We start from the raw sequence: 12038 nt of genomic DNA on the forward strand, positions 1-12038 counted from the left end.
ACCACATCACTGTTGACAAAGGTCAAAGATTGGGAACAATCAAGGTGGTCACCAGCAGGGAAAGATGCGGTACAGTCTGGCATGTCCCCGCCATGAAACACTGTGTGGCCATAAGACCAGGATGAAGAGGTGCTTCGCGTACCCGTCTGAATGACGGGGCAGTAAATGTAGAAAGAAAGAATGGATGGATCCCACTTCCCTCTGTGGGAAGTAATCGAAGAGACGTATGTCCCATGACAAATGGGAACCACCTCTAGAAGGACACACAGGAGACTGTTCCCGCTGGCTGTCTCCCGGAAGAGGAGCTAGGAGGCTGGAGGGTAGGGATGGGAGGGAGGCTGCTCACAGGACACCCTCCACACCTTCTGAGCTGTAAGTCATGTAAGTGTAATTCACTTTTTAAAAAAGTTTGATCTTTCAGGTTCATCATACACGTCTGGCTTACCATCATCTGATCACAAAATTTATCATTGAAGGAGTTTGGAAAGAGCCTGGTCACCGAGGTCAGACGATTGACGACATTGAGCGTCAGGCTCCGATAGTCCCCCAGCATCATCAACAGCGGGCGCATGTGAGTGTGGATCTGGTCTACTTCTATGGTGGCGCCTTCTAAAAACTATTAACAGAGAAAGGTTACAGGGGAAAAAGGTACCAGAGTACACCTCATAGTACCCGGAACTCACAGTCAAGTCTAGCAGCAAGTTTCTGCTTTGCTCAGGAAAATGCAGCATTAACCACATATATCCTAGAAGTTTATGATGAAATGAGGAGGACTGGGCATTCCTGTTTAATTTTTCAAGGGTTAAGGATGGCTATGAAATAGAGATGCTATGACACTCTGGGGTGGGATGAACCACACAGGCAGGCTCCCGAGGTACAGACAAGGTCAGCAGGATGAGCTCAGTGTGGAACTCCCACCTGCCCAGCCCCACTCACCTTTCTCATGCAGGCTTCTCCGGCCTCCTGGAGCTCGCTGTTGGTTGAATTCAGGGCTTTGAAGAGCGCAGCAATGATCTTCTCTCTGGACTGAGGAAGATAATTGCAGGCCGCAAGCGCATCTTTAGGGAGAGAAATCAACATGATTTTCATTATTTACCTGAAAAACGTACAGCAACGTCCTGGTCTGAAGGCTTTACCAACCAACACACACACAGGTCATTAAACTTCTTTCCTAATAACCCGGCTTCATGAAAGACAAAAGAATGCGTGGGCTTCTATTCACAGGGTCACTATTACCTATAACTATGATCTAAGAAGGTAACAGCCTGCCAGAAAGCCCACGGTCAATCTTATTGTCCAGATAAATGGAGGCGTGAAAAGGAAAACAATATGAAAACAAGGGTGAGGGGGGGTCCCCAACATGAGACACCCCGCCCCCGAGATGTCTCACAGGCGAGGGCACGGCAGACCCATGGGAGCACGCACGCTGTGTTAACACTGAGGGCTGAGCCTCGGGCTCTGTGATGAAGAAACGGACACAGAGCTCAGAGTCTCTCCATCATCCGTGTCCCAGCATGCGGGGGGCGGGGGGGGGGGGGGGGGGGTGGGATCAAAGGCTTTGAAACGCAAATATTCTCAGGACAGAGGACATAACTTGAGCCTGTATATTACAGGTTAGTTAAGCAGTAATGTTCCAGCTCACGTGAAATGCGTGAGGGATGCCCCAAGGAGAGGAGCCCCAACAGGAGGGATGAGAAGACCCCCTGCGTCCCCCCTCACCCTGGCCTGCCGTGTCTTGAGCGCCATCCTCAAGCTCTGCCTCTCAGCTCCTCTACCTCTAATTCAAGGAGGATTCTGGCAATATTTCATTAAGTCATTAAGTGTATCAAAGTCAACAAAAGACAAAGTTAACCACTGAGTATTTACCAAAGAGGAGGAAATGACTGGTTCTAAGTATGAAAGCAAGTAGTGTATTTTCCTAAATTATGTACAATTCCTGTGCTAAACAATGATGACTGACATCCTTAATGAAAGCCTGGAGACAGCAGAAGTCTCAAATGCTCCTAAATCATTAAAAAGTCTAAAAAGATCTAAATACTTTGATTCAGATGAAAATGGCAAGATGTGAGCGCTGTAACGACACTCTTAAACCAGGAAATTAGAGACACACTTTGGAGAAATGTTCAGTTCCCTTAAGAGCTACAAAGAGTTTACAACACAGTAAAGTCCAGTTTATTAGAGAGTAAAATAATTACTTAAATCCTAACAATCTATACAGTCCAATGACATCTCACTATGCAGCCTGATAAACACATCAACAACTTTTTAAATTTCCCCTTAGAGACCACAGAGAGTCAGAAAAATCAGACAACAAAAAAGGCAGTCGTCCCCCCCCCCACTTCCATGCCCGCTAACTTGTTTCAGGTTTACATGAACTTACTTAGGGCTGCGATCCGTAGAGGCACAAGCGATGGCAGGCTTTTGTAACAGGGCAGCTTTGTTAAAGCTGAATCTTCAGCCTCGCACAAGTTCAAGAGCTGCAAGAGACAGAATGACCTAACGCAGCCTGCTCTCACGGAGAAGACCTTGCAAGTAACAGGACGCGACCATCAGCCACACACAACACGATTAACCAACTAAACCCAAATCCCGAAGCACTTAAGTATCGAAATGTCCCTGGACTTCCTTATTCTAAAGCAAAACTCAGTCAACCTCTGTGAAATAAATTCTTTGGCATTCTCTCACGGGCTCTGATACCATCCTGTTTTTTCTTTACGCAGAGGATCACTCTATCTAAATGCAAATTCCATGTTGGGGGGACAATGCCTTGCTCACAGGCATTTCCCAGTGCCTTGGGCCAAGGCCCAAGAAATAAACACGCTGTAATTCAAGTGTTTGAGCAGTAATACTTTTTCTCTCTTTTCAAGCACACAGAAGCATAAGGAAGTACTTTATTGGAAATACTATATAACGCAGATACTCCAGCAGCTAGTCTTCCAGACATTTCGCCAAACTAGTACACATTTATATATCTACTGCCTAAAACACTATATATGGTGTTCTATTACTACTTTCCCTTTCCACTGACATCCTGGACAACTTACATAAGAGCTATAACCAAGGTATTAAAAAAAAAATCAAAGCTAGAACACACGATCAATGACCTCATGTCCAAGTAAAAACAAGGGACTTAAAGAATCAAGAGGCAAGTTTTTTCATAGCTGGACATTCAGACTTGGTGTGGACAAGGAAGAAACTTGCTTCCTTATGACTTCTGGCTCAGTTTAGTCTGACAGTGCCTCCAGAATAAGTCACATCTTGTAACCGTTTCAAATTAGGCTAATCAACAGCCCATTATTGAGTCTAAGTTAATATCTATGATTTGACTGCATCTATAGTTGAGCTCCTATTCAGCACTGTCTAGTACCAGCCCACACTGCAATACTGACAGTGACAAACACGTGGAAGGTACCATCCATCACTGCCTGTTCTCTTGGGGTCAAGGGGCAAGTCAAGCCCACCAGACAAAACGAGAGCCCAGCAGGGCAGCGCAGTGATGAGGGGCCAGGTTCTAATACGCTGCGGTGGCTCCAGCCTGAGCTCTCCAGCTCACCTGCTCTGGGGCTCCGGGTGCCTAACAAACCCTCAGGCCCAGGCCTGGCACCTTCAGAAGGAGAGTGCTCAGGGTCTGTACCTCACGTCGTACTGCCGGAGCCAGGTAAGGGCGCTCACGTGAAGGGAGTTCTCAGCAGGGCGTGGCACACCCAAGTCTCATAAACTCAATAAACTGGGGGCCTGCTGACACGTGCGACAGAGGAGGATGGCACAGTCTTGGCTCTAAAACGCACTTCAAGGTCCTAAAGAGCAAGCTCCCCATGAAGGCTAACAGAACTCCAAGGACTCAGCAGCCCCCACCTCACCGGGCATCTCAGACACATGCCTGCCTCCCCCGTCTCAGATGTAACACACCTGCGCGGGGGGCTGAGCCAGGCGACGGCCGGCTCCTGGCGGCCACTGCCCCCGCCTCCGCTGGACGCTGCCTGACCCGTCTGCACAGACAGGCTGCCAGACACACGTGGGCGACCCCACCCAGGCCGGGCCCCTACCTCTGTGTAGAACACTTTGTGCTCCACCACGTTGAGGTCCATCGTGAAGAGCCGGGGCTGCAGCGTGGTGCAGAACGTGTTCCCCTCCATCAGGCCGATCTGGGCGTTGGCGGGCTGGTGTCGCAGCAGGTGCTTCTTAGGGGGGACCATGTCCTGGAGGACCTGGGGGAGGCATGGAGGAGGCACCGCTGACCGGCCGCCCCTCAAAAAGCAAACACCTCTCACTGCAAGATCCTAAGCCAGTTAGCAACCTAAAAACCGTAACTAAGATCAAGTAATCCTAGACATCCTCAGTTAGGAAAGGGAGGAGCTACTTCAAACGCTGACGCTGGGTCATGGAGAGAGACGCAGTCAGACACATTCCACTCCTCGGGGTCCAGAGCAGCTGCTCTTACAACAGCAAAAACCAAAACAAGGATGAGACCAAGCCGTGCTCATCAGGCCCAGAAAACCAGCCTCTGCCCCTGACAGTCACCAACACAGGCGTTAATATAAGGACGTTGCCATCTGCAAACCTGAGGTCAGGACGAGCACGTGTATCAGCACTCAGCTCACTAGATACAAAACGACAAGTTCCGTGTCATGAACACCCACAGCTGACGGAGGAAAAAGCCTGCAGATGCTGCGCCCGGGACGGCGCCTCACCTCCTTGTGCGGCTCCATGATCACGGTCACGCTCTTCCCGGTGACCTGGGCCAGCACTTGCAGAGAGTGCATGGCCTGCTTCCGCACGGTGGAGTTCGGGGACGTGACCTCCCGCACCAGGTCATGGGTCACGTGGTGGAAGGACTTCTCCTGGGCCGCCACGATCTCCTCCGCCCTCTCTTCGTCCTTGAGGGGTGTCGCACATCTCATCAGAAGCTGCTCCAGGGTGGTTTTAGCCATGGCAACTGCCCCGTTGGAAACCTGCAGGCCAGGGACTCCTTAGCACCAAAGACGGGCGCTGCTGCATCCAGCACCCACATCTGCCCGCCCGCCCGCCCCAAACGCGGCCACTGCGGGCCCATGCCCCTCACACACCAGCTAAGGCGTCAAGACTGCCTCGTGTCGTCCCCAAGGTACTCCGGTAGCTAACCCTGCTGCTTAGAGATCAGCTGTTTGTCATTCAGGAAGAAAATACGTATGTAGACTTGATCCTCATGTTTACCAAACAAATTTAAACAGGCGATGCCCGCCATCTTCTACTTGTTTGTGCTACATCCATACAAAGGTTCATAAAGAACGTGGCTCCTAAAGGAACTTCTGTGGCATGCATACTGTTTAACCTATGGTAGAACTGAGAAGTGGTTTTCCCTTCACAGACCACTGTGTCAAGTCCTTTGGCCAGCGACTGTTTATCAAGACTGACCAGTATTTAGAGTCTCAGAGAAAGTGAACCTGAGGGCCGTGATCTGTCCTTTCATTTAAGATGCTGTAGCGAGATCAGAGGACGAGATGGTCAGCTAGCAACACCAACTCAACGGATGTGAATCTGAGCAAACTCCATGAGACAGTAGAGGACGGGGGGCCCTGGCCTGCTGCAGTCCATGGGGGTTACAAAGAGTCGGACATGACTTAGTGATGGAACAGCAACAGCTTCCCGGAGAGCATGCTTGCAGAACTGTCTCAAACTAACTGTTCCCCAGGCGAGTGACCGTCCTGCACCCATGTGGTCGGGTCTGGGGCCATCCCCCGGCCCCGCCGACCCCTCCCCGCCTACCTCGCCTGTCAGGTCCATCATGACGAAGAGCAGTGCTTTGAGGAAGGTCTGCTGGTTCTGCAGCACCCAGGTGAGGGGCAGGCGCTCCATGAGGAACTTGATGGACACCACGCCGCCCAGCTTCGCGTACCAGGCTTGCTCGTAGCAGCAGGCGCACAGGCGCTCCACGATGTAGGAGAAGAGGGGCAGCTGGCACGCCTGGAAGAGACGCACACCGTTCGCTGTGCCCCCAGGTCCCGGGGCTCGGAAAGCGGCCGCCCGCGGGCACAGACGGCCCCACCCAGACTGCACTCCTCACCCGCTCCTTCGAGCCCAGGATGATGCTCGCCACGTCGAAGATCACGGCGAGGGCCACCTCCCCGATCTTGCAGAGCTCCTTCTCCTCGTATGCCATGCAGATGGCGATGGCGTCAATGAGGACCAGGGGGTCCATCCCTTTGGACCCGTTCTCCTCGCTGTGGAACATGGCGGTGCTGGGCTGGCTGCCCCCCTGGTAGCACGGGAGCAGGAAGGGGCCTGGGAGGAGAGCGGACAGCAGGCGGGAGAGCTGGGTTTAGCGCCTCCAACTGCAAAACTACCCGTTTCCCTTGAGATTAGGAATTTAATAAAAGCCAACCATGGTACTTGACCAACTTCTGTTAAACCACAACTATTTACAAACTAAGTAGTTATAATGTAGCTGACTCCCTTACACAGTGTTAACTTTCAGATTTTCTCAATCACAACTCAAGGACAGAGCTGTTTAAAGTGAGAACCATAATCAGGTATCTTCGTTGAAGAGAGTCATTACCCAGGTCAAGAGGCACAGCGTGGGCGTGACTACAGGTTATGCTGTGGACGCTCCTGACGCACAAACAGGAAAAAGCAAGGGCCCCCAGCTATGAACCCCACCCGGCAGGCACCGGCCCGCGGTGCGGTGGGAGTGACCGAGGCGTGCGGGTCTGCAGACCCTGGGAAACAAGCTCAGCGCTCAACTGTACGGCGCCGACTGCTCAGACAGGAAGAGTTTAAAAGGTGGGGTGGGGGTGGGGGCTTCTGCAGCGTTGGGAGAAAGCTACTCGTCCCAGGGTGAGAGGTCTGAGGACACAAAGTGCTACTTGAGAGGTCACACCCGCTGACCGGCGCTGGGCTGGGAGCGGCTGCAGAACAGACTGAGTGTTCGGGAACAGTGGCTGGCGGTGCAGTGACAGGATTACTGTCTTTTACAAACCGCCAGTCTGCAACAGACTAGAAACTAACAGAAGAGGTCCTTCGGCACCCAGAGGCTGGGAACACCTGGAGCGGAGGGGAGGAGCGGCCAGGCAGGGGAAAGGCACGGATGAGGGTCCAGGAGCAGACGGAGGAGCTGGGGGACCGGAGCAAGCGGTGACGGGACTGGGCCTGGCAAACACCACTGGGGACAGGGGGCACGACCACACACAGTCACCGCTCTACATGCAGAGGGTCCAAAAGTACTCAGCCCCCGGGGACGAAAAACAGAGGGCCAAAACGTTAAAGCCACTGTATTAGTATTTTATACGTAAAACCAGGTGACAATTTTCAAGTGAATACAGCACCCACTGCTGAAACACCAACTCTCTGCGTCAATGGAATGAGTGGACAACCAGCAAACAGTCCAAAACCAATCAGCCAAACTCAGCTTCTGTGAAACACGAAGTCCGTGAAGACCTCAACCCGGCTCATCTCGGGTCACTTACCACACTGCTGGGCGACCGCCACCATTGTGTAGTGGCGGATCAAGCTGGCCACAAAGGGCAGGGCGCTGGGCCGCAGATCTTTAATGACTGCAGACATGAATGCCCCGGTCAGGGCCTGCTCGAACGTCTTCCGGGCTGGGGTGTCCTGTGCCTTGTAGCGATGTGATATGATGACGTTGGGGATGGTCTTTTCCGTAAAGCTGTGCAACAATTAAATTCACTGTCACCACACTCGAGCCCAGAGCTGATGATCCTACAACAGGAACTTATGTACAACTGCACGGGCCTGAGTGACTTCTCTGCTTTAATTTTAGCAACACATGGAATCTAACGTGACAAGTTTCACGACGCATGGCTTCAGCCAGTGGGTCAAGAGACACCAAACGTGCTCTCCCCTAACGTGAGCACAGGCCAACGACTCAGGCAAACCACAGAACGGCAGCACGTTCAATGTGCTGAGAGAGACCACCGCTCAAGCAGCCAAGTTTCTTTCCATTGTCTCTAAAAGAGGAGCATGGCTGAGCAGACAGCGTGTCCTTTTCCTGACCTGAAGGAACACGCTTCCGACACTGAGAGATCTGGAAGGCACACCACCCCTGATGCTCTGAAACAAGACACACAACCCGTCCCCGGGCAGAGCATACTTAGGGTGGGCCAGGAGCTGGTAGAGCGCGTGCTTGTTGTCCTCCAGACTCATCATCGCCACCAGGAAGCACTTGATCACTTCCCACGCCTGCCTCCGGTAGTAGGGCTCGGTGTTGGCGCTCTTCAGGCAGTCTAGAGCCGTTTCAATGGCCTGTGGCAAAGAAACACAGAAACTGGGGTTTGTGCTGTGATCGTGATTCTGAAAAGCCTCTGCTAGAGGCACGAGCAGCACCCAGAAGCAGCTCGAAGCAGGTCTGCTCTTGAAGACAGCAGTGGGTCTGCAGACAGGCGAGCAGGTTTCACCAAATGAAGCCTCCAGGGGAGGCAACAGATGTGGCTCAAACTGAAACGTGAAGCAGGGTTTACAGATTTTGTGCTTAAACGGCTGATGGGAAATTCCAGAAATTAAGTGAGCTCAGAAGGACTCCTGTGGTAGATTTGCTGGATTAAACCAGAGTCTGAGTCGTCTCAGTTCAAAACTGAGATGACTTTCCTAAGGTTTAACTAATTTCTTCAAAAAGGGTTTACTTCAATTTTTCAGAAAACCTACACAGCTTCATACACGTCTTATCCTATCCTACAGGTGGGCCAGGAAGGCAGGGAAGGAAGAATCAGGCACAAAAACACTCTAAGTCTTTAACGTCTCAGGTGCTCATGTTAAAGGTACTTACACACCTAGAAATCAAAGGCCTAACCTGTACTGAAGTCTCCTCCAGACGCAGTAAGGAGCCAGGGAGGGGCTGATGGGACAGGCCCACCCTCCAGACGCAGGCAGGGCGTGAGGCCAGCCTCTGGCTACCTCGCCCCCAGCTCTTCTCCTGCGGCCTCTGACCCACTCAGCACCAAGTCATAAACCACTGAGGGGGAACTGTGTTATCAACAGAACCTACAAGCTGATCAGCGTCCCCTCCCCACTAAAGAAAGGACGGTATGCCAGAAGCAACTACTGTCATGTAAGCCCAGGCGCTGAGCCTGGCCCTTCCCCGCCAGCTGCCAGGGCCCTCGGGTGCCACCCGCTGGGAAGGGTCCCAGGAGAAGCATGGGATTCCTGAGGACCAGGGAGGCGTGTCTTCACTATCTGGTTTCTTCCCTGCTTTAGCTGCCTGGGGGAAAAAATACTTCTAAAGGGATCTTTTAGCTCTGCTTAGTCTGTGCAGAGGTCAAGTGAAAATCATCGTTTGCATTCTAATGCCAACCCTGCACTGACAGGGCTAAACAGAGTCCTAACGTAAGGAAATTACCTAAGATGTGGAACTGGTGGGTTCAGAGAACGGTCACTATGGTCATTTTCAAGGTAAAGACAGAATTTTAGTTGTATTTTCTTACAAGGAAACTAGTGACCAGTACTTTGATAAAGGTTGAGATAGGAGCTGAGATTAAAAAGGGCACCACGTCCGTGGGGCAGGGCTGCGGGAGTGGAGAGACAATGCGTGTGCCTGAGAAGGTTGGGGGCAGGTGGACGGAGAGAAGACACCAGAAACAGCTCCAGAGAGACGCTACCCACAGTGGGCATTCTTCCTCACAAACGGACGGTGAAGTCTGGCTCAAAACCAAACAAACAAAAAAATCACAGACACTGCTGCTGTGCGTCCACTTCCCACACGGAGAGTGGAGTTCTAATACACAGGACGGGGCGGGGCGAGCCGGGCTCGGGCAGGGCTGAGTGGTCCCGGCCAGGCCCAGGCCTGCAGGGAGCTCAGCGTGCAGCCAGTGTGCGGCTCACTGAGGTGGCTGTCACTCGGACACACGCCAAAGCGTGCGGTAAAACCTTCCCCAAAATGCCCACCATGTTAACGGCTAGCTAAGTAGTCCAAAACGACGTGGTATCAAAAACTGCAACGCAGGCAGCGAGGGCGAGTTCTGTAATAAAAAGGCAAAGTCGAATGTGACCACACGGACCGTGATAAATACGACCTTGAGTGTGTGAGGCCCAGAGGGATCAGATCTCAGTAAGGGTCAGGCAGAAGCGGCTGAGTGCTCTGCAACACGCTGGGCGCCATCTGCTGGTTTTGACAGAGCCGCCCCTGGAGGGAGCCTGGGAGGAAAGTGGGTACCCAGGAGCAAGGGGTGAGACAGGGACGCGATCAGCCTGGTTCTACATCACCCGTGATGTGACACCCGCTGGGCATAAGAGCGGACAAAGGGCAAGGGTGAGGCTGGCTGGGCGGCACCCCCCGCCCATCAGGAAGGGTGGCCCTGCCCAGGGTGCAGGTCCTCGGGGGCAGTGCCCCCCACTGGCCTCTGGGCATCACAGAAGCCCTCGCCAGTCAAGCTGGGCCCTGGCAAACCTTGTTGCTCTTTGGGTTAAGAAATTCCTGCCCCAAAGGAACTGGCTCTATTTCCATGTTTCTGAACAGAAATTAAATGTTTTAAAATGGAACTTGCAGTCTCTTTTTTAAGACGCTCCCAGAGACATACGCAGTTACCTTCTCCATCGGGAGCTGAAGGGACGCTTTACAGTCAGAAAACTCCACTGTGACGCTGGGGCCCTGAACTTCAGTCACGACGTACAGCAGCTTCTGGGACTCCTTGAGCATCTTCCTGTTGCTGCCGCCGAACTTCCCAAGGACGCGGTAGGCCACGTGCGAGATGCTGTCCGCGGGGTTACGTAAGGTGCGCCACAAAGCCTGCAAGTCAGCGAGCGTCTGTCGGTCTCTGAGCAGACGGGGCGCCCCCACGGTCCCCCAGCCCCGACGCAAAAGCTCTGGGGGGACGACACGGCGAAGACGCCCCTCCCCTCGGCCCCCCAGACACACAGCTCTCGGCTTGGGGGGGAACCGGTATTAGTGTTTTGTGTGTCCTTCCAAGAAACTGAATGCCTCAACAGAAAATACACATATCAATGTTCTTCTGTGTTCCTGGAATACAAGAGGTAGCAAGTCGTCAACAGCATAGAGCTCAAAGCATGGAAACGAAACAGCACACTGCTTGGATGGACACACACAACGGGCCAGGGGAGCCGACAGGAAAACACACTTGCTGTGAAGTCCTCGACCCTGGATTAGACGCAGTGTCCTCAGGATTATACTGCTATTAGGTTTTATAACTCAAACATGATACACAAATTTCCTTCTATGTTTCAAATCTGCTATGAGAAAGGATGGTGAGGAGGGCACACTGGGACTGTAACGGGACCGGCATTACAAGAAAAACGAGTTACTGGGCGCCTCGTGCTCACAGTTAGTATAAAGGAGAGAGGCACTCGACTGTTTCAAATAACTGTGATTTTCCCAACTTTTTTCACTGACATCATCATAAACCCTGAAAGAGGCCACAGCTCACTTTTTAAATCTATTTTCTGACACATCCTCTGTAACAAGGCCAGGTATTAGTGTCTAGCGATCATCAATATAAAATCTTGGAACTCTTCTTTAAGCAAAATTCCAGTTTCTCTTATGTTCCTATCGGCCCACCCAAAACCCAAGCACTGCAGGAGAGGGGTGTCTGCTTGCCTCCAGGGAGGGGGTGGCCTGGGAACGGGGGTCCAGTCTCCCACCCTCGCACAGGGACTCGGCGGGCTGACGGGCCTCTGCCAGCGGTCCAGCAGGCGGGAAGCAGCCAGCCGTGGCCCCGAGCGGTCTCTCCCTCAGCCTGTTCTGCTCACAGAAGGGCAGGAGGTCCCCAACCCAGCCCTGCCTCCTCTTCCCACACGGTGCTCACCCAGGCTCACCTTCCAGAACCAACAGTCCTGCTCTCTGGCCAGGCCTCCACAGGACTGGCCTCGGCGGCTCCCACCCGACCTCCCGCCGTCTTCTCTCGCCTGGATGGAGCCTGAGACTTAAACTGCGGCGCTAGCAAGCGTGTGCAGGTCACTGTCTCTGTCCACTGTCCAGAGATCCTGCATCTCAGGAGTGATTGCATGCCCATCACAGAAGCTGGCAATCGGACCCTGACTTGGGGCCACACCCTCTCCGCTAAACGGGTGGGTGAGCAAGCAACAGGCAGCCCTGA

General features: G+C 52.8%; 1 protein-coding gene across 6 annotated transcripts in view; it reads right to left on the reverse strand.

Annotated features, from left to right (window-relative positions):
* Positions 1 to 12038, reverse strand: part of TRRAP (transformation/transcription domain associated protein) — an 89277-nt gene that overhangs the window by 51769 nt on the left and 25470 nt on the right. For all 6 annotated transcript variants that reach the window (XM_061153683.1, XM_061153679.1, XM_061153682.1 and 3 more), the window contains exons 21-30: positions 10514 to 10714; positions 8087 to 8238; positions 7443 to 7642; positions 6044 to 6261; positions 5746 to 5943; positions 4692 to 4952; positions 4047 to 4208; positions 2381 to 2477; positions 937 to 1058; positions 446 to 616 (exon numbers count right to left, since the gene is read on the reverse strand). In XM_061153683.1, coding sequence (XP_061009666.1) covers positions 446 to 616; positions 937 to 1058; positions 2381 to 2477; positions 4047 to 4208; positions 4692 to 4952; positions 5746 to 5943; positions 6044 to 6261; positions 7443 to 7642; positions 8087 to 8238; positions 10514 to 10714 — 1782 coding nt within the window. The remainder of the gene's footprint in view (positions 1 to 445; positions 617 to 936; positions 1059 to 2380; positions 2478 to 4046; positions 4209 to 4691; positions 4953 to 5745; positions 5944 to 6043; positions 6262 to 7442; positions 7643 to 8086; positions 8239 to 10513; positions 10715 to 12038) is intronic.

The sequence above is a fragment of the Dama dama genome, chromosome 10 (assembly GCF_033118175.1).
Source record: "Dama dama isolate Ldn47 chromosome 10, ASM3311817v1, whole genome shotgun sequence".
Classification (NCBI taxonomy): Eukaryota; Metazoa; Chordata; class Mammalia; order Artiodactyla; family Cervidae; genus Dama; species Dama dama.